This window comes from Trachurus trachurus, assembly GCF_905171665.1.
Source record: "Trachurus trachurus genome assembly, chromosome: 11".
NCBI classification, from domain to species: domain Eukaryota; kingdom Metazoa; phylum Chordata; class Actinopteri; order Carangiformes; family Carangidae; genus Trachurus; species Trachurus trachurus.
In genome coordinates this window covers 8,952,404-8,975,972 of record NC_139904.1, presented here as the reverse complement: position 1 = coordinate 8,975,972, position 23,569 = coordinate 8,952,404, and the positions used below count along the sequence as shown (strand labels likewise).

General features: G+C 42.4%; 1 protein-coding gene across 1 annotated transcript in view; it reads left to right on the top strand.

The window, feature by feature from the left end:
• LOC310993422 (semaphorin-6D-like) overlaps positions 1–23,569 on the top strand; it is a 91,320-nt gene that overhangs the window by 50,460 nt on the left and 17,291 nt on the right. Inside the window, exons 17-18 of the mRNA XM_083981770.1 lie at positions 13,364–13,422; positions 13,663–13,716. Of these exons, the coding sequence (XP_083837896.1) occupies positions 13,364–13,422; positions 13,663–13,716 (113 nt within the window). The remainder of the gene's footprint in view (positions 1–13,363; positions 13,423–13,662; positions 13,717–23,569) is intronic.

Below are 23,569 nucleotides of genomic sequence, written 5' to 3'. Positions count from 1 at the left end.
CCACAGGCAAGGGACGGCGACATGAAGGGGAAATTGAGCTGTGAAAAGTTTGCACTGCAGAAATAGGCAGCGGTGACGAGGGTTCAGACGAAGCGTTGCTTCATTTCAGCAGTTTTGAAACTCCTGCTGCAGTGAGATGATGTCAGTATTACTAAAACCCTGACTGTTCAACCCAGAAAATCCACCTCTTCTTCTTCATCTTCTTCATCTTCCTCCTCCTTCCAGAAAATCCACCGGTTCTTGTTCTTGTTTTTGTTCATGTTCTTATTATTCGTCTTCGTCGTCTTGTTTTTCTAGTTCTTGTTCTTCTATTTCTTCTTCTTCTTCCTTAACGTATGTCCATATGGAGCATTGATGGAGTTCTGCTCCACTTCAATTACTCCTGAACCCCAATGTCTTTCAACTGGAAAACTGTTGAAAAGGGAAGCAAGAAGCTGCTGAAATTCTGTTTTCTCCCGACTTCACCCTGCACACACACATACACAAGAAACAATAATATCTACAGCGGCAGCAGTCGTCAGAAGACACACAACTGGCATTTTTAATACAAACAAGAACAGAGCTCAGAAGGAGCAGAGAGGAGCTGCAGCAAGATTAAAATGGACAGGATGAGCTGGTGGAGATAAAAAAAAAAAAAAAAAAAGAAAAGAAAGAAAAAACAGACGAAGGGAGGAAACGGAGAGAGGGAGGCAAAGATGTGATGCAAGAGGTGGAAAGGAAGGAGCAGCAGAGCGAAGATGAGAGACGCAGAATTGCAAAAGAAAAAAAAAGATATCTGTGTCAGAGAGTTAAAGGAAGAGGAAGTAAAACAAGTAGGAAGACACAGAGTCAGACAGGAATGTCAGTTTATTCTCCTCTCAGGTTTGGATGCTGCTGTTCTCCCTCGATTGGTGTTGAAGTGATGTAGAGTTTCATTTGGTCTCGCTCGGCTCAGGCTTTTGATGGAGCGGCTTTGACTCGGCGCCTCAGAGCTTTCACCGCCTTCAGAAGTGAGCAGGTTTATAGATTATGGCTTTTTTTTTTCATCTGTTGTCGTAGCGTTTGTTCTCTTCTCTTTCTCTCAGTCATCGGGGTGTCAGCCCCATGTTCTGCACAATACCCACATGCGTTCCCCATGTACTTTGCCAAATGCTAAATGTAACATGATAGACTGTAGGCTGGGACTATTCGCTGAAAACTGGAGGTTTTGATGTAGATTAGAAATGACTATTCAGTTATATAGGTAACCCATCATCAAGACGCTGATCGTCAATGGATGAGACTGTCCTCTTGCAAAAAATGAGCTCATAGGTCGTCTGTGCAGCAGCTTAGGTTTTGTAATAGTAGTAATTATGACATGGGCAAAGAGAAAAGTGTATTGCAAAGTGCCACGGCTTTGTTATGACATGGCCTTCTACTGTATGCGAGGCTAGCGCAAGGCTAACATTTCCTACAAAGCCAAAGTCAAAGTGCATGATGGGACATCATCAGTTCTGCAGGAGTGTTGAGCAAAGTCAAATGAGTTGATGTTGGCGTGAACAAAGTTATTACAGCTCATCGACAGAGGAACAGGAGGGGGCCCAGCGCCCAGTTGGGCCCACAAAAAACTCCACTAGACTAATCTTTGTATGACTGATTTATTCTGCACAAGACCCTGACTAATACTCATAGTAATGCTGCATTAGCATCAAAACAAAGTAGGCTAAATAAAAAATGATAATAAATACGTAGTCTAACAAAACAAGCTGGAAAAGTCAGGGGGTAGGGGCCCACTTTATATTCTTTCAGGGGCCCCAGAATTCCTAGCAACGGCCCTGTTCATCACTATTCACCCAACAACCACTGGGAGTCTGGACCGACGCTGCCAATTTACATGAGAAATTCAATTTAATACGTTTAAAGTCGGCACTTTTCAGTTTTTTGGTCTTGAGTAAGGGAAAAATGAAGCCGAACCTTTGTCCTCCGCTGATCTAAACACAGTCAGCGATGTAAGTTTAATTTCCTCGAAGACCAACAGTGGAATCATCCAGACAGCACAAGGGCTAAAAGTCAGAGCCTAACTGCAGCAGGATGATATTACACTGCCCGCAGAGCAATCATGTGAGGAGGAAAAGTGAAGAGAAAAGTGAGTAAAGGAGAAAAAAATTAGTCCAAGCAGGGAGATGGAAAGGATTTATATGTGAGAGCATTATTAGAGCGAGTGGAGCAGAAAGATTGGGGAGAAAGGGTTCAGCAGTGAGAGGCCGGCGACGTGAGACACCTCTCTAAAGAGAAAAATCACTTTAGTCCCTTTTTTTGAACCAAAGCTGCCGCACTGACCGACCGCTAAAATGTCTTAAAGGTTCAGAGTAATCCATCAGCAGACATCATTGCCTTTAATAAACATCATAATGTCTTTCTCTGTGTGTGAATGTGCATGTGTTACGTCACAGAGGATGATGATGGGAGAGCAGGCAGCGTCGGTTCGTCCTGTGTGTGTGTGGCTCGGCAGCCAAGTGCAGGAAAAGTTTGACCAAGTTCGGTGATTATCCTCTATTAGCGTCAGCGAAGATCACATCACACGTCCCAGCAGCCCCTTCGTCCTGCGTCTGATCCGCTGCCGTTAGCATCAAAACCTCAGACACAATACAGTCCATCACAGGCCCGCCATCCCAGCAGGAGAGAGACACGAGGCTCGGCTTTGACTGAACCGACTCACTTGACTGTGGAGGCTTGTTTTTGTTTTTTTTGTTCAGCGTCACCTGTTAGCACGTTCCTTCTTTAATTTACATCCCTAAAATCTCCTTATCTTATAAATTCTTGTAACGTGGTGCTGCACCAGTTGTGATAAAGTTAAACACATTAAAAAAAATATATATATATATATTCTGCAGGTTTCACAAAGTTTGAATCCAGTTGCCTCAGTAAAAGGCCTCAGAGGGTTTTTTAAAAAATCATGTCGAAACAAATTGAATTTTTCTTTCTTTCACATTAGTCATAGCCAGGATGGTGAAAAGAAAACCAACTGAAAAGTAGAGGTTGATAAGATGCAGGACTACAGCGTCTGTCCAGTCCTGCAGAGGACAGGGACATGTTTCCTTCCTTCATGGAAAAAGATGCACAAAAATTCAATATATTTTTTTTCTAAGTACATGCCTGACTCAAAAAACAAATTACCAGGATAAACAAAAGGAAAAAGTCAGCACACTTCAGCTCCCTTTTCAGTGCATTTATTTATCCTCTTCTTCAGGCTTAAGACATGCTTATGACAGACGCTCTCTTTTTCTATCTGCCCCAAGTAAATACTAGGAAAGCAAAATCTTTTGTTTGTTTTGTTTTGTTGGAAATGTCCCTCCTCTTTTCCAGCTATTTATTTTTTTAACACAGTGGCACTAATACTGTACGTCAGCATATATAACAAGAAACGCACAAGGTCACACATATGATCTTAAAATATACAGTGTATTTAATGTTTCATCTCTTATTTTATTTAAATATCCAGTGTTCAGAGACTCTGAGAGACAGAATCTGTAGGATTTTATATCACAGTGACAAAGAAAACAGACAGAAAATGCAACTGTGTGTGTGGCATGCTGGGAGTCAAACTGAGGACATAAGAGCCCATGTGGCGTGTGGTCTTACTGTTCAGCCATCAGGTCGCCCTGGTGATGGGTTTTAACCAAGAGCATTCTGGGTAAGAAGACTTTTAGACTCGCATGTAACCAGAGCAACCATCGCGGGGCCTTCAGGAACCAATCAAATGTCTGTAGCAAACAACCGGGGTGTCTGAGTCCGAGCCTGAGTGCAGCTGATGGAAGCATAAATACATAACATTTTGTAAAAGGAAGAGAAATTATTCAGAGCTCCACTGAAGTGAGTTTAGCTCCTCTGACTTCTCCTGGAGAGCGGAGGACTTCCTCCTGGGAGAAACACAGAGATGGAGGGATGGATGGAAAGAGTTGGAGAGGAAAAGGCAGTTTAACAGCTCACATAACTTCTGCGGAAAGTAGGGGAAGGTGCAGAAAGTAAAAAAAAAAAAAGTAAGAGAGAGAGGAGGAGGTAGAGGGAGATACAGATGGAGAAAAAGAGAGGGAAGGAGGAGGAAGACGAGGAAGGAAAGAAGAGGGACAAACCGACAGGGTCCACAGGAGAACACCAGATGGACTCGGTTGTCGAGGCAGCAAGGCAACCGTTTCCCTGGAGACTGCCTCAGTATGTGTGTGTGTGTATGTGTGAGAAAGACTCTGTGTGTGCGTGTGTGCACTCACTGTTTAGGTTGATCCAGAGGTAGGACGACAGCACACACACACACATACACACACACAGATAGAGAGGGAGATAAAGTGACAAAGTGATGCTTGTGAAAAATGAACACACACCTGCTCCACCAGCTGATGGAGACTAACGGAGATGAAAACTAATGGCAGCTGTAACTTTCAGAGACAGGAGGGACCTTCAGACCTTCACTGTCTCAACACGTTTCATTTATTTCAGTTGACCAGGGGAAGGTCTCACTGAGAGGTTACGCTACGGCAAGAAATACAGTCACGCTTTTACACAGCGTTGTGGGGAAAGAGGATTAAAGTGAGGATGAAAATAAAAGAGAGAAATCCAACTGAGATTCTGAAACAGCCACAATTCTCAAAATCTGAAATAGCCTATGTACAGTATAAAAATATTAACCAAGAGTTTCCAGATCCTTTAAATTCACCAACTGCTCCCAGCTCTGACAGTTTCAGCTCCTTCTCCATTGTTCCAGGAGAAAGACTTTGTTCCTTCAGCTCTTCCCTGACTGAGCCGAGTGACAAAGGTGAAATGTGAAAAATATGAAATAAGATCTATGTCTAATATATTTAATCTTTGAATTATATTTCCATAACCGTGCAACTCAATGTCAAAAGTGACTGATTATTAATTATCACCCAATAATTGAATTACACCTTTGTGCTTTCTTTGGGAATTTCACGCTTAATTGACCTCATTTACATAAACCGTGTACCTCATTTTTGAGTCAAAATGTAACAAGGAACCTGTTTTGAAGCCTTTTCAGTTGTTTGACTCTTTGCATCATGTTAGTTGCAAGGTCACATTTGGCTATGTAAGACCACAGATGCTATAAATTTGAATGAAATACCCCAAAATTTGATGTAAATAGTGATCAATGAAGTCAGAAACCACCAATCAGGCCTGAAAGAAACTACGACTCGTATAAAGACATTTGACTGTGAATTTTGACCCAAGGACAACAGGAAGGTGAAATCTGACAGCAGAAGGGGAAGTATATGATTGGACGGTTGGTATAGAACGAATCGCCTTGTTGTTCCGGGTAGAAAACCAGCATGAGAACAATTAGTGACGGACGATAGTTTTGCTATATTTATCTCATTTTTCACATCACTATTTCACTGTTTAGACTAATCTGATGTTTGTAAAGTCTATAAAACTAATGATTGGACAAACATTAGCTAATGTTACTGTGTGCACGTTTTTGGAATTATGGTTATTGTAAATTGGTGGGGCTAACCGTTACCTGTTTAACTTTAATAACTCAATAAACGGTCCATGATTATTTTTTATTTTTTTTTCCCGGATATCTTAGTTACAACATGATTGAGCTAACTATAGTTTCATGTCATGTCCGACAACGGGAGGGTTTTAACAGTTGACATCCTGATGTTAGCTTAGCTACTCCCGTTAGCTTAGCTACCGCCGTTAGCTGTCCCTGTCAGCTGCAGCTACTGATGCTTCTAGACACCGTGATTTCCCAAAACTGAGTAAATACTAAACATAGCAACACAAAACTGCTTTGCTCGTGCACACAGAAATAGTAATGTTTCTTCAATCATTTCAGATTTGTCTGAATGGTGATAGTGGCGTGAAAAACATGATATACTATATAGCTAAACTCTCGTTTGTTGCTATTGTACTCATTCAAATTGCGTGCTGGTTTTCTATCCGGAAGTAGTTGTAAACAACAATGCGATTCGTTCTATTGATAGATATGATAAAATATCCAGTAATACCCATGATCAGCTGATATACAGGAGCAAAAAGCGAGAGGGAAGTGTGAATGAGATGATCCGTAGAGACAGTCCTCCTGATTGAACTGATGCTGAGCTTCATTTGACAGCAATCGAATCCAAAACTTTAAACCTTCACTCACTGACTCACACAACACTGACGTAGCATCACCTTATAAGTCGATGTGATGAAACATACTTTGTTCTTGCAACACATGCACACACGCACACTTTCAAACACACACACCAGCACTTCCATTCAAATGCACAGCCCGTTTTCTCTGTGTCTCATGATAACATTGATTATTCCTTCATTGTCTTCGCACGGCTCAAACCTCTCACCTGCATGGCTTTAATAACTTCGCCAAATCTCACCTGCGTGGGTGTAAAGCGTCAGCTGTCGTCTCATCGGACCTTCAGCAGCGAGTTTATGACTGTTACCGGTTGCTGGGATATTGCTGCTGTCAGGCTTTAACTCATCTCTCTACAGTCGTTTGTGCCTCAGGAGCCGAGTGCTCACTGAGAGCTCCACTCCTCCATAGCTCATCACGGCGTGCTCAGAGTTGTTTATAGAAAGCAATCTACTGTTACTCTGCACTCCGGTCCAATTCAATGACATTCATTTTGCAACATCGCCGACGTCGGTGACATGACTGACTCTTAGTGGTTCATTTGATGAGCAGAGTCCCAGTGTGAATCAGATCTCAGGTCATTCAAGCCAAGACAGTCAAGTCCAAATTAATGTCAAGAGAATGATTTGATTCATGCTGAGTCAATTAAGACAAGACTAAATCAAGTCTCAGGTCCTGTATTTAGGCTTGTGAGGCAGGTATTGAGTCATTTATGTCTCTAATTAAAGTGAGTGTGAAGTTAAACTAGTCAGACTCCAATCAAGTCATCAATTGGCTTCGATCCATCAAGTCAAACTCTGATCTCAACTCAACTCCTAAATGATTTGACTCGGTCCAGTCCAAATCAGTTTCAAGTCACATAAGAGAAGTTTGAGTCAAATCTGAGCTCATGTTAGACCAGTCCAAGTCTCAAATCAGAAAAGAACAATCAAGTCTCCAATCATTCAAGACAAATCTTGCATTATTAAAATCAAAGCTGAAGTCATTGCATACATGATAATCACGGCAAGTCCAAATCATACCTCTGAGTCATGCAGTGTGGGCCGTAATGTCTCAAGTCCTTCAAGATGAGTCTATATGTGGTCCTTTTATGTCACTGCAGTCTGTCCTATGTCAATCAACTTTGATTGAAGTTGATTGATGTAGGAGCAGTTTTTATTCGAATCATTCAAGGCAAGTCCAAATCAAGTTTCAAGCCATTTCAGACAAGTCAAGTCTTAAGTCTAAAGTCAAATAAAGTTTCAAATCCTTGAGAGTATCTCTCAAGTAAGACCTTTAGCGCAAGTTTGAGTCTCAAGTTATTCAAGGCAAGTCTTAATCATATGATCTGGGTCATGTCTTAACTCCTTAAAAAGGCTTAAGAAAGCCTTTAACCGGCCTATCAAGCCTGGTCCACATAAGTCAAGTTCAAAGTCCTTTAGATCACTTCTGCATTAAAGTTATAAGTCATTCAAGGCAAATCCAAACCATTAGATATAAGTCTTGGGTCAACCCACAGGTCTTTCCAGCCTTTAGCTATTCGAAGTGGTCAAGTCATTCAAACCTGAAGGATTTTAGTGATACATTTGACGACAACAAATCAGTTTGGCAGCAAACAGCAATCTGTCTTCACACCTAACCTGCTAATTAAAACCCAAAAGCCATTAGCGCAGATGCATCATGGGAATGTTCTGGAACAGTAAATGTTCTGTCTCTAAAGCTGAAGCTCTTGGAGCCTTTTATACGTTGTAATTACATTTCACAGCCTCTGAAACTTGTCCCCGCCTCCATTGTGGAGAACATAAAAATACAATTCAGCAACAACAGCATCTGATAACTTGGCTGTATTTTATAACCGACTGAGTCTATTTCCGTCGCCACCTCCGAATCGCTTCCCCGCTAGATGAACGAGGCGTTTAGGTGCCCGAGAGGTTTCAGGATTTATAGCCGCTCGCCGTCGCAACAACCTCCTCCTGTTCTCTCCCTTTTTCTCCTCACTTACAGCTCAGCCCACGCTGGTGGAAATGCAGCTCGAGACCGAGGAAAGGTGGTGATGGAGGGAGAGAGAGAATGAGTGATAAGGGAGATAAATATTGAGTGACTGTGGGGGCGGAGGAGTTAGCAAATAAGTGAGGTGGAGGAGAGGTAAATATAGAGGGAGCGAGGAGAGGAAAGCATAATGATTTCATAACAAATCCAAACATGTAGAGTTCATTAAATATGATCGAAATGTTCCTCAGCTCCTGTTGCATAATTCATTTATCCTTTATTGGATTATGTGATCTGTATTTGTGCAAGTGGGGGAAATCTAAGAGCAGATAACTGTTGTTTGCTAAAGTTAAAGGAAATGTGCAATGCATGGGGGAAAATATGCAGACAAATTGAATATTTACCCCCCCCAGCTGTGACTGTGACACCGTTTCCTGAGAGCCTCCACACCTCTGCAGTCAGTCTTTCCAGCAGATGTTGAACCTGCTGCAGGGATCAGCTCCCATTCAGTCACATCAGTGATGCAGGTGGTGAGTTCTGGTTCACAGCTGCTGTCCCGCTCCGTTCGAAAAGGTGTTGGACTGGTTGGGGGGGGAGGTTGAGGTCGGGCCAGCTGTGACTCACTAGGCCGAGTGAGTCGTTGATCATTCACGGGGACGGAGGTTTGACCCTCCACCCTGCCCCCCCGGCTCTTCCTGTCCACATGTCAAAGTGCAAGACGCTCAGCATCGCTGTGCGTGGGTGAATTCTTCATAAACCTGGCTTCTTTAGTGTGTTGCCATCAACCCCCAGGAACACCAACGAGACGTGAGGTGACTGTGGGACACGCTGAACCCCCGGAAACACTCTGTGATATGCAAACCTTACAAGATTAAAGCAGAAGTAAGCGATCCGGTCGTTTTGGCTAACTTCTTGTCAGCCGATGGAGTTAGCAGTCCCCGCCCTCGTCCCTACATCACCACATGCACGCGCATCCCTTGGCTGCACACACAGAGAGGACCGCCCCTTTATGCCGTTCTCTCTCCTCGTTGGATAAAGGTTGTAGGATACAAGGAAAGTTTTCTCCTCGGCTTACAGCAGAGCAAAGTGACTGACAGACCCGTGTTTCAGACCAAACACTCTATGTAAGTGATTGCTGTCGGAAGATATAACTATTTAAGACTTATATTAACACAAATATTCTGCTTACTTCTGCTTTAACAACCTTTATACACTGAAATAGACTTTTATGGATGTTGCATATCCACTATATGTTTAAGATTTTTATCTGTTTGATCTATTTAATTTGATTAGCTGTGCCAAATAGTAGCTGTTGCAGTTGTAACAGCTAATGGGGATCCAAATAAACAAATAAATAGGTTAATCTGGATTTGATCCCTGAGAAGAACCAGTATATTTATATTTTTAAGAGCCAAAACCCACCTCAGTGTAGTTTTACAACTTATCTCCTTTAAAGGATTGTATCTGATGTGTGTGTGTGGAGCCAGCAGGATGTGACCTGGCTCAGCTGGAGCTCTATGGCCCCAAAACTGTGGAGCCTCCACGGGAATGAATTAGATGCTGTCTTGGAAGCTCGTTTTCGTAATACATTATGGCTGCCAAGAACTTGGAAGTGCACTATATTTATTGTTTAAAGCTTCTATGTGTGCTGTGTCATTAGGATTTCCTGAGTCAGACCCAGAACAAAAAGGGACTACAGTATATGGACCAGGGTGGCCGTATTTATTCAAATGTACGATGCAGAAAAAAAAACCCCAAAGCATTCTACAACGACAAGTCAACTCAGCCCTGTAACACTCACGTTCACCCACTCAGTGACTGGTGAGGGTGAGAGAGAAGAGCCAGGGTGTGAACTCTCCCCGTGAACGGCGTGCGAGCGTCTGAAAGCGTCCGCCCACTCACCTCGGTCTGCGCGGTCGCAAAACCTTTTGGTCGCAGAATCGCACCGTTGCATCTGCTGAGGTTTGAAAGGGAAACGAGAGAGAGAGAAATGAGCATTGAATTAGACGGATGGAGGGAGAGTGTTAGAAGAGAAATGAAGAAACAAAGCAAATTAATGAATAAATGAGAGCGAGAGAGTACGGGCAGGTGAGGACAAACAGCGGAGTCATTTTGTCACTTTTATTAAACAGGAATAAAAAAAAAGTTAAAATAAGTGTTTCGTCTCTCAGTCACTCAGGTGGAAAATGTTTTCTCCGATACAGACAGAATGTGATAAACAGAGCTGGAAACACGTCGTGCCAAATAAATAAGGACGTGGGCTCAGCGTGATCAGACTGATGAATGGCTCTGTCTCCGAGCACAGCAGTTTGAAAACAAAGTACCTTTTCTGCCTCTGAAATGTTTCTGGGAAAATATCCACTCACCTCCACAAAACATCTCGCCTCCTCCCACGCCGGCTCCCTGTTGATGGTTTATGACTATAATTTGGTTTATTGAAGCATTGCCAAATGTTCCCCCTTTTGTTTTTGTAGCAGGAGGAAATAATAAGAACCGTCCCTGAACAGTTTAATATAATTATATTAATAGATTTTTAATTTTGCCCGTGGGTGGATGGAGATGTTCGTCCGTCTGTCTGTCCAACACTGAGTTTTCTTAGCAAAACTACTGGTGAGACTTACATGAAATTGACAGGATAATACCTTTGTGGTCCCTTATGTCTGTCAGTCCCTTCCTATATATTCATGTTTTATATTTAAGGGTTGGTTCAGGCACTAAAACTTGACTGCAGCATGGACATGGTAAAAAAAAAAAAGAAAAAAAAATCTGACAGGATGCCAGCAGCAGGTCCCAAGTGTCAAAGTCAGACACTTGTCCGGTTTCTCTCAGTCTGCTTTCTTGTCTGTTCTTGTTTCCTGTTCCCAGTCATGGTGTGAGTTTCACTCTCTTTTTTAAAGCCAAGAAATTCACCACATATTCTGCACTGGTTCTTGTCCTGGCTCCTTTATCCAGGGACCTACAGGAGCTGACGTGGTCAAATTTCATCATCTCTAATCAACTAATTCACACACAACAGCCCTTTGATGCATCACTCTCATCACCTCCCCTCCTCTCCCTGTCATCTCTCAACGATCACAGCCTCGATGTTGCCCAAAACCTATGTTTAAAAAATTAATTTTGACTTTAGACACCTCATAATTATAATCCTCCCTCTGTCCTTGTGTCCGACTTGACCCGTCAGAAATATAGTTTTATTTTTATTTTTTTAAGTATATTTTTGGGGCTTTTTATGCCTATAAGGGTGTTCAATTCCTCTCGGCCAGTAGGTGTCGCACTCGCCCGCTCTCACTCCAACCTTCAATTGTTGGTTGCTAAGTATGTCGGGAGCGGCTAGTAGCTAAAGCTAAGCTAATGCTAACCGTATTTAATGAGCAGCAGCTGCGGAGTTGACATCGGACTGGAAACACATCTGCATCATTTCACACTAACTCACCTGCAGACGAACCCGAAATTAAACCCGCAGCATCACACCTGCACCGGAAACATTACAGTAGTACTGGCTGACCGTTAGTTAGCATTAGCATTAGCACAATGCCATTTCTCCACAGAGCTATGGCCCCTGAGCTCCGCCTCAACCTACTAATGCTGTTGGCGCAGAAATAATTTCATGTCAATGTTGCCAACGTAACCAGATGTAAATATTCTTTTGGACCGGTCAAAATTTATAAAACAATTATTTCCATTCTATAGCTAAACATTTTTTTCTGTAAAATTAATACTTTTAATCTGCACCCCTCTAGACATTTTGTGGATGTATTAAATTAATCGTTTTAATGAAAAAGTTGTAGCTATAACCTGTAATGGATAGTACAGTTGAGAGAGACAGGAAATGGGGAGGCAGAGAGAGGGGGAATGACATGCTGTAAAGAGCAGCCCTCAAAATATAATGGCTCCTTACTACACTGATCACTTACTTTACAGTAGCCTATCTGTTGTCTTCCATGTTGAAATTAGACCTGGTAATGACAAAGATTCAAAGGGTCATACAACAGAAACGGCTTCAAAACAGTTACCTGACCAATTTTTCAATTTAAAAAATGAGGCCTATTAGGCCTTCCTATTTTCCAAAACTAAGTGTAAAAGTGGACTGAAATTGTCCATTGCAAATACTGGGTAATCATTTTTTACTTTTAGGTTGTATAAGCAGTCAAAGAGATTGGTTTAATTTTCACCTGTGAGGACAACAGTTGTGTGGAAAATATATAATATAAAGTAATTTTAGGAATCTGTCTTTTAGAAATAATTTGAAAATGTCTGACTTTCCTTATATCTGTGTTTGCAAAATTGATTCATGTCCACCAGAGTAATGTCTATTCTGGTTTAGTGTAAATTCTCTAATATTATATCAATAATATCAGAGCAATAACGTCCACTTTAAGCAGCCTACCATTCATGTCACCTCTAAATGAATTGAGATATCATCAATGAAGCACACTCCCTTCACATTAGGAGTGAGGCTATCAGGACAAGGAGGGACTCACACGGGTAAACTTTTAATGTGAAACATCTGCAGGAAGTTACTGTAATAGGAACTGAAAGAAGGAAAATGGTGGGCGACAGGTAAACATGGAGGAAGTGCTGCATGCGTTTGGTGAGAGGAGGTGTCAGGTGAGACTTCATGTCTGACCTGTGTGAGTAAAACAACCCGTCTCCCATCTCCTCGCTTCTCACGCTGCAGTCGATTTGCAGCACGGGGCGGTAAAAAACCTGATTTGTTGGCCCTTTAAAAATTGATTTGAAGGTCAGGTGGAAGCGTCGGTGGCGACAGAGGCAGAGACGGTAAACAGCGGGGACACAGACCGAGAGCCGGAGACACTGAGAGGAAAGTAAATGGCTTCATTTGCAGAGAAACACACCACTTCACTTTACTGCTGCTTGAAACCCAGTGTGTGCGAGCGTGTGTCTCACAGTCGCTTCTTGTTGCTATCTGTCTTCCGATTGGACGCGTCTCACCTTTCTTTCCCCTAATTGGACGACCAGAGGAGGCGAACTCATTGTCTCTTTCTCCTCGGTCGACCTCAGAGAGTCCAAAACTAAATGATGAGCTGGAGACGGTCTGTGTGACACGGTGTAATTAACGCCGTCCTGACTCTGGTCACTGTGGATACACATCATCGATTAAATTCCCAGCCAGTGGTAACCCACGGCAACCACCATGAGAGGGAGGCTCTGCGTCTGGTTTTTGTTCTTCAGTCAGTGTTTTATTCTTTTGTTTAAATTCTTGTCTGCCCCTCTTTCTCCTGTGTGTGTCTGTGTGTGTCTGTGTGTGTGTCTGTGTGTGCACAGGGCGGGGTTTGAGCAGGATATCGAGGGCGACCACTCGTTTCACCCAGACAGCTGCCATGGTAAGATAAACCTGGCATTTTACAGCCGCCATAATGATGATAACAGCTCCGATTTGAGGTGTAAACAGTGTCAAAATCAGTGGAGTGTAAAACTACAGCAGTGATACAGGCAGTAAATTGGACAGTAAAACATATAAATGTGCAGGATTTTAAGGACATGGATGGATTTTGTGTGACACAAACTGACTGTGTTTTGTTTTGTTTTGTTGTGTTGTGTTGTGTTGTGTTGTGTTTGTGCAGCCGATGTCTTGGCAACAACAAGGAACCAAGAGTCTGGAGCCGACTCCGCCTACGGTAAGAAACTCTTCTTCTTCTAAAATCTGGTTCTATGCAGACTTAGCAGCAAAGAATCATGGGAAAAAGACATAGAGAGGAAACTTCTCATGGTGAAGGTGACTCTGCAGCTCCACCTGTGGACGGGTGAGGTACTACAAATATAATCGACAGAACAGGTCAAATAAACAGAGGCTTTTATTTTCAAGTAGTACCAACAACCTGTATTGATTAAAATAAATGTTAAAAATGACCACTAATAACTCAACAAAGTATCAATATGTCATAGCCAAGTGTCAATAACCTGAAAATAATCAATACACTTAATATCAGTTCATTACAGTATCAATATACTGGATATGAAGGTAGCATACCTATCAGTGCCTTAGATATTAATGCACCTGCGCATCAAAAACCACTGCCAGGATATTAACGTACCAAAGTACCAATACCCTGAAAATGTATGTAGAAAATGAACAATACACTTGATATTAATTCAGTAAAGTATCAACAACCTGAGACTTGACATATAAATAATCAATACTCTTAATAATAAACACCCAAATATCAATAACTTGGGTATTAATGTAGCCACGTATTTATACCTTTAACATTAATAAAGTATCAATAACCTGGATATTCATGCACCAACCCCTAGATATGAATAATGAAAACAACAATGACCTAAAAAATGATGTAGAAAATGATCAATACAGTATCAATAACCCTCCAATCAGCATCACTGACAGTGCAGACCTCTTGCTGTAGTAACAGTGGATCTGAGCAAAGCAGCAGGAGGCTAGAGGAGGCCGATGGAGGCTGATGGAGGCTGGAGGAGGCTGATGGAGGCCGAGGAGCCTCCTCCCTGCTCCATCTCCACCAGGAGACGTTCAATCCTTGCATCCGGTCGGACTCGTGCTGATACAGTGTAACGCCTCTGTCACTGTGACATCATTACTCTCCACCTCTTCACCGACCAGCAGATCAAAGCTCCTCACAGCCGGGACGCCTGCTCTGTATTCACGGCTGCCGCCCGGCCTCTATACCTGCCTGTCAGGACTCCTGCCTGTAAACCAGCTCGGGGTTTGTCATTCACAGAGCGACAGCAGACCCACGCAGTGAATCCCATTAAGTCTCCATAAGCTGCATTACTGTGATTACAGCCAGAGACGGGGGGGGCAGAGGGGGGACGGGGGGGGACAGCAGGGCCGAGCGCACTCTGAGATTTCTGATGCAAGCTCTACTTGACACGAGCTGAGTTGGTCTTTCAGGGGCGCTTGAAGCGAACTCGAGTGGCTGCGTCACGTCGGCAGCGGTGAAGGACAAGGTGAGGAAGAACACAACGAGGGAAGAGGATTAAGAGAAAATGAAGAAGATAAATGATTAGTTGTTCTTTTTCACCACTAAAACGTATCTGAAATTATCTGCCTGGTCCTGGTCTGAATGACGTCTATTATCTCTCAGCCTCTTTAGACTCAATCATCGGCTCTGTTTGACATTGTCATGCTTCTCTTTTTTTTTTTTCTTTCCTTTTGCATCCTTCCTACAGGGAACTTGTTGCAGTTTATTTCTGCAGAGCAGCTCTGATGCTATCAGCTCTCTGGAGCTTTTTTATTTTTTTTTTAAAGTAAAGAAAAAAAGAAAGAGCATCAGACCTCGTTCGAAGAGTCCTCCGAGCTTAGAGAGCGGCTGGTTTTGTATTCTGCCTCCTCAGTTAATTGCATTCACCTGGCATCTAAATGAGGCGCTGTTAGTCGGCTGGAATGAAAAGTACCTGTTTAAAAAAAAAAGAAAAGAAAAGGCAGCCGGAGAGCTGCTGTGCGGAAAACACGAGGCCACTGTAGGAAGCTGCAACTGTAATAAGTAAAACATGTAGGTTGCGACTTAAAGCTGCACCAGTTGATATTTTTACATGAACACCGGAGCGGATGAAGGAGCTCTCACCTGCAGGAACATTCACCCCATGCACGGTGGAGCGCCGGCACCGCAGCTGGAGCAGGAGGAATCTCACCGTTAGCCATGTTTCCACACACACTGAGCTCAGGTGTGTTTCCGTGCAGCTTCACCTCAGCCTCTAATTTCCCTCTTTAATCACTGAAACAGCAGCGGGATGCGAGTGTGGGAGTGAAGCCTGCAGTCACTTACATAGCAGGTTATCAAACAATGACTTCCTGCTCGAGTTTCCTCCCTCCGTTAAGTATGACTTTGCAGACAGAGCTACACCTCGCTGTGCGGTGATTAGCCCCGACTGACTGACGTGATTACAGCGCAGCAGATGTAAAGCAGCGGGAGGCTCCGACGACGCCTGGCGGATTAATTTTCATACTTCCTGAGATTCATCTCTTTGACTCGCACTAATTGTGTCGTGATTAACCGTGTCATTTAAGTTTTAGATTTTATTGACGCCTGCAGCGATCACCCAGGGAGTTAATGGCACCATAACACAATAAAAAAAAGAAAAAAAAAGAAAAAGCGGTGGCGGCACACTCCGGCAAACATCAGCCACATTCTTCACACTTCCATTGTGAAACTTTAGTTTAAATATGCAGCGATTAAGCCGGGGAGTGAGCGCTGGCGCTGCCATTATGCAGTAGGACTGACAGCAGGCACTTCCTCCATAATGGCGTCGGAGGCATTAACTTCATGGTGTCAGGCAGCCAGGCATGAAGGACTCCGAACACAATGACTGACTGATGTTTGAGCCTCGGCGCGCCCCGTATCTATCCGCCGCGCCATGCAAGAGTGCCTGTCGTTACAGTAATGACATCGTTTGGCAGGGAACTATTCCCGTAATGACGTTTTCGCTGCAAATTGGTTATTTAATGTACTGCGAGGGAGGTCCCCCTGGGTTTAGTTTTGGCTCTGAATGGACATAAATTGGCCATTATGCTGCAGTGTGCTATTACAGGGTAGTTTTCTATTAGATGAGAGTTGACATTGTGCAGAATGAGTTCTGCAAATGCAAATTACGAGGGTGCATGGCTGACATGAGCGCTGTCTGTCTCTGACCTTTACATTACTCATTGTAATGTTGGCCATCCAGGAAATGAAGTTTACTCTGCTGTCGGGCTGAAGAGTGAACAATTAAAAACGGCCTTCTTGTCCTTATTGTTGACTTCTCGAGAAGTTGAGAGCCACAGGATGGATTTTCTTTGTTGTTGTTTTCTCTACAGAAGCCTCATAACATTTTATGATGATGCTACATGTGGACTCAGCCGACCGGCTTTAAGACAACCTCCACTTGATGTTCAGGGTCAGCTCTGTGCAGATCAGTCAAGTTCTTCTATACCGTCTGTTGTTGGTGTTCAGTCTCTCTGCTCTGTGGACGATGAGGTTCATGGGTCTCTCCTTGACTTGACTTGACTGGACCGTCTCTGTTGACTGTTATCCCTCTGATTAATATTTGAGCATATGTATTTTTTATACCAAATCTAGTGAGGCCTTCGAGGGTTTCTGGACAATATTTATCTTAGTTTTTGGTTTATGTATAATGAGGTCACATTTGCATAAAAATGTGCATATTTTTCCATTATCTGGGTTCTCAAGTAAAAATATCCCTTTATGGTAACAAATAAAATGAATGAATTTGCAATTAATAACAATTAACCTTTGACACTTAATCATGGTTATATATTTTAATCACAGCCTTGGAATGACCACATGAGAGTGTAGAAGGAAGGAGTGGTATTGCTACATGTAATTATCAAATTATTTATAAGTGCCTTAATAATTAATAACAGCTGCTGCTTGCGTCTCGATATGAAGTTAAAACTGGTCGTCTGCTAATCAGATGGTCAGGGGTTTACTGCTTCTCTTCAGTGTGCGTGTTTTCATCTTCCAGTTGCCTCCAATACATCATCTGTGTGTGTGTGTGTGTGTGTGTGTGTTGTGGAGGAACGTGCTGTGCGTCTGGATGAAGTGTAAAAAGCTCTGAGTGGTCGATAAGACTGGAAAAGAGCTATAGCTTTTATCATTTAACAAACAACCTCGACACCTGACCTCAGTTCGTGCCGCTGCAGCGACTTGACACTGAGTGGCGGTGACAATGGACAGAGACATTTTAGTGTGGATGATGATGCCGTTTTCACCTCGATAAAAAGCTCCAGTAATTCTCTGGCAAATTGTTGCTTCAAGAGCTGAAATAGCTTGAAAGGGAAATTATTCATTTATTGAATTCTTTATATATTTATTTTCACCTCCGTGTCACCTGGCAGCTTCTGTCAGAGAAGATGTCAGAATAAAGTTGAAAAAGCCATCTGGTGCGATATTAGTGAACGTGTAAATACATCAATGTTCACAGTGCAGGTCACAGCAGTGGATTTGGCCTCTGGTTACTTTATTTGCACCAGATTCATTGATAAAAAATGATAGATTTGGAATAATAAAAAAAGACTCATGAGTCTTACATACAGTATAGCTACATTCAACACAGATAACGCTACATGTGTAAGGTGAATTTAAAAGATGGCTCTTAGGCAGTGGTATTAGTGCTGGAACAAAGAGCTTGTTGTTTTGTTCTATGAAGGAAGAAGCTGAAATGTGACACCAGACACCAGGCTGTTGAAACTGTGAACTTCTTCAAAGACATTAATAGACATGAGCATGAGTTTAACTTTGCAGAAACTTTTTGTTGTGCATGAAGGTTGAAGCCGGCGTCTGGCTGTGTTAGTCAGCGTCAGGCCTCCGACACCCAGCTGCTCCTCCGCGGCGCTGCGGGGGGATTTCTGTGGCCTGGAGGGAGACGATGGTGTGACTCACGTCACGTTCAACACAACAGCCTCCTCTGTTATTAATGACACAAATGTGAGACTTTGACATTTAAAGGATACTTAAGAGCTCAAACGCTGTGTAATTGAAGAGTTAAGCGTCTTATCGCACGACGGCAACCGCTGACATGACATTTAAAATTAGAACGAGGTCTCCATTTCAAATCAGACACGTCGTCCTCCAAAAGTCATAATTGATTCATAGACAGATGAAATTGATCCATTGCATGTTCTCCAGAGGATTCCCCAAAATGTCAAACTGTTCCTTTATTACTTTACTTTACTTTATTCACATCTCACGTGTTCGCCTTTAACCATGACACAGAGACGACGTATTCAATCTTCAGCTAAGTCCTGTCATGATTTCACTCATATGTCAAACAAAACAAAATTAAAGTTCTAGGTGCATTTGAACGTGATTCTGTAACTAAAACGTAAGTAATAATTCATAGGCTTTAATGAGAAATGTAGTGTCTTAGTAAAACTCTGCAAAGTCGTCAACATCAGCGTGGGCTTGAGCTTTTATTCTTCCGTGCCACATTTAAGGAGAAATTGGATATTTGCAGAATGAAGTCATAGCAACGGGAGAGCAAAATTGTATTTTTAAGCATAAAATCATAACATTTCAAGAAAAAAGTGAAAATAGCAGCCACAAAATAATATATTATATATAATATATACAATATGGATACATGAAGTTGTCATTTCAGGCTAATATCAGAAGAGCAACAGCGCCGTCAACCTGCTTTAAAATGAGAAATATGCAGCTTCCTGTGAAGTTCTACTTTAGCACAGTTCTCACAAATCAAGATGTCCTTTATCTTTTGCCACATCAGCATCACCATCATCACCAGGACATTGAAAACACTGTGCAAGGAGCAGAGTCTGTTCATTTATCAGACATAAAAACAGCTCAGACTGTACTGCAATTTTGCATATTAAATTATTCTTATATTAGCTACAACCTTTTTCTTGAAATATGACATTTTTTCCGTTAATGACAGCCTGACTCTCTTAATATTAAGACTTTTTCTTGAAATCTTATAATTGTATTATAATTTTTAGCACCAATGCTCCAGTGTAATTATTTTTTACATATAATTTTGCACACAGACCGTTAAAGACATTAAAATATTGACTTGACCTACCGTAGTCATTTATCCTCTTATATAAACCGGGGGGGGGGGGGAGGGGGGTGTTGGCATCTGGCTGTTTGTATACTGATGCCCAGTTTGTCCTCTGATAATCAAATAGACCTCATCATCCTATCACAGTCTGACAACATCTACATCACAATACATCTGGATGGTTTGATCCGGGAACAGCTGGAGGAGCCTCAGATGTCATTGAGGCCGACGCGTTCGGACAAAGAGAAGGTGGATCAGACAAAAACCTGAGGCACAGAGGCAGTCAAACATTAAACATCCTGATCAGATCTCTGTCATGATGATGAAACACGAGCTGCAGCGGTCCAGGAATTAGCCACTGCCCTCTGCGAACACGCATAAGCTCATCGTTAACGCCCTTCATGTTTTAATGAAGCCGATAATTAAAGCTGCTCCAGATCTCAAAGCCTCATCTCCACTGGACTGATATCAAAAAAATATCTTTATTAATATCGTGAGATCAGCAGCTGTATTTGTCTGGATATGAAAAGTGAGTCTTAAAGGAGAATTCCGGTCATTTTTGACCCCTAAATCGTTGTCCTGATGGTCACCCAGGAGTTACACCATGGCTAAATGTTTTCAACCACAACAAACACTCAAAAAACAATCAAATATCTATGGTACATGACTCAAATCCTTATGACACACCACTGAACTCATAAACTGTACAGTATAAACTGGTATAAACAGTATAAACTTTGTGTTATGCGGTATGTTTTGTGCGGAGATATTTTGGACATTACCACTGCACTGCTCGACCGTTTATTTTTGTAAAAAAATCATCACAACAAGGAAAAAGTGTTTGTTTCTGTGGCGGGGAGAGCAGGCGCTCTGTGATTGGTTAGTAATGTCTTTCCAGGATGTGTCAGAGTTCGGCTACTGAGGTGAGTGGCTACATGCAAAAACACAAAGTTTATACTGTTTATACCGGTTTATACTGTACAGTTTATGAGTTCAGTGGTTTGTCATAAGGGTTCGAGTCATGTACCATAGATATTTGATTGTTTTTTGAGTGTTTGTTGTGGTTGAAAAAATTGCCCCCATACTTTAGCGTTATCGCTATCCCTATAGCGCCGTCCAGCCATGGTGTAACTCTGGTTTGCCTGCATCAATTTTAGTCGCGTTTTTTGCTCCCCCCCCAACACTGGGTGACCATCAGGACAACGATTTAGGGGTCAAAAATAACCGGAATTCTCCTTTAATGTCATCCGAGGGAAACTTTCCCCGAGTGTTTCCTGTTTTATGTTGCACCGTCGTTGGTGGTGGTGGTTTCAGCAGGCGATCTCTGCCTTGCTCAGGGGCACATCAGACCGTGCAGAGCTCCGGTCGCTGCAGGTGTCAAACCATCAACCCTGCAGTGCGCCATCTGCTCGGAGGTCACATTCTCATCGCCATAGCAACACTCGCAGCAATTGTTCCCCCTGCATCCTGTGCTCAGGGCTCAGGACACACACATTCACACACACACACACACACACGGAAGCTGCATTTCCTCCCTGCGTGTATTAGACCTTGAGATTGATGACCGAGCAGAAATGTCAGCGGCCAGGCACCACATGTGTGTGTGTGTGTGTGTGTGTTCGTATGTTGAGGTAAAAGCATGAGCTGCATTAACAAGTGTGTATCTATCAATAACAAAACACAGCGGGTCAGTAAAGGAGGTCAAGGCGTCTCCATTAGATCCTGTTCCCTGTTGGAGGAGTGAATGTGTCTCTGACCTCACTCAGTCCTGAAGAGCCGCTTCTCCAAAACGCCACATATCCGCTTCTTTAAACTCCAGACCGTGCTGCAGGCTGCGTATCAACCCTCTCTACCTGTCGGGTGGAGGTGGATGTTGCACAGCGTTTCAAGAAGTGCCATAAATCTCCACTTATACATGAACTCAGTGTTGTGCATGAATGCGTTCATTGAGTAGGTTCATATTTTTTTGTGAACGCAGCGTTAACTCCTCAGAGTGTCAGACAGCTTTATGGCACGCCGCGTTAACGTCTCCATAGACACGGCCCGGCATCAATAGTGTGTATCTGCAGTACAGACACATCTACCACTGCAGAGGACAGTTAGTTTGAATATTTTAAGCCGTTTTATAAACAAACAAGCGAAGACAGACATAAAAAAAAAGACACATTTTTATGCAAATTGTGTTTTTCCACATACGGTACACCTTAACTACACATACTTCTGTTCACTGTCAGCAGGATGTGGTAAAATCTATTCTTTTTTATTGAGTGTTAAATGTAACTGTGGTTCTCTAGTGGTACAAAAATGCATTTAGTCTGGGAACAGCAGTGATATGAGTCTGGTAATGGAGGTTGAAGGACGTTATATGGAAATAGATTAGCAGCCTATTTATTCTAAAAAAATGAACTATGAACTTCGGCTAGTTCATTATCATCTGCATAAGCTGAACTTTGAACTAGTTCCTTTTTACTGGCGCTCTGTATATGTAGAGAAAGGTGTTATCGTTGAAGCATTAAAAACAGACTGAAGCTCTGCTCCGACCGGATTTATGGAGGACAGGTGGGTTTTAATGGGACCTGCTCTGACCGCTGATTTTAATCCTGTCCTGGGGGTATGTGGGTGTTTCTTCACCCCGACCCCGGTAATAATTACAGCCACGGTGATCTCCTGTTCTCGTGTGAATTGGCTGCTGCACCTCAATTAAATCCCGTCTGAACCTGGTACTGTAATCTGAAGGAGAGAGCTGCTTCTTCTCCAGCTATCAGCTCAGTGTGAACGTTGACTTCTGTGTGAAGACAAACACCTGCTAACCAGCTTGTTTCAGAACAAAAAGCAGTGGTTTATGTATATGTTTACATGAAATCTACTATATTTATATTGTATCATCCAGAAAACAGGCAGCCAATCAGAAAACCACTGTAACTTTATGACATCACAAGAGAGCAGTCACTGCCCGCAGCTTGATGGCTAAGGGGATAAATAACTGAGACAAAAACATGTAATGCCTTTAAGAGTCTGTGTATCCAAAATCATGTGTATAATAATCAAACCGAGTGATTACAATGGAGTATTAGGGTCACATTTAGGGGAAAAATACATCTGAAATTGCTAATTTTGAGAATTGCATCATAATATTTCAAGAAGAATTCATGATATTGTTATCATTAGATGTAATTAAAATTCAAAATTCTAAGAGAAAAAAATTACTTTTATGAATATCATGAGCAACCAATCACTTGGACCTACCATCCAAAACCTGCAGGATTTGGTTTCTCTGAGTGTTTTACCTGAAATCTGCTGCATATTTACTAGATCATTCAGAAGTCAACAATCAATAAGAATAGAGACTCAGAACTGCCTCTCTTCTGATTGGCTGACCTGACCTGTTGTTACTAAAGAGCTCAAGGGAAGCCTGACAGAGGAGTTGTAAAACTACACTGAGATGGTTTTTGGTTCTTCAAACTGCAAATATATCCTCATATGGAACAACATTTCAATTTAAGCACAGGGGAAGTGTTGAATGGGTCCTTTAAACAGATCACATGGGAGCAAGTTGATAGGAAGTGTAGTCTACAGTTTAGGACAATCTGTTGACAGCAGTTTTCATGAGGCTGTTTTCAGAAGGTCATGGGGTCACCTGAGATTTTTGTGTGTGTGTGCTGATAAAAGCTACAGTAGCAGCAGGTTGTGGGCTCAGACCAGAGGGATTGTCGCTGTGTTAACTGCAGCACAGGAAGTGAGCGAACACGCACTCTTTATCTCCGTTGTAGAAATCAACAACTTTGAGCTCCACTCTCCATAAGAGACGATATCCTAATTACAGTGTGTGTATAACAGAGAGACAAAGAGTGTGATTATGCCTAACGAGTGTCTCTGATGTGCTTCTGCGCACAAGAACAAAAACAAGAGTGTGTTGAGGAAAAAAACGCTGTTAAGTGTCTGTGATCACGTGTGCACCAATTGCTTGGCAAGAGATTTTGC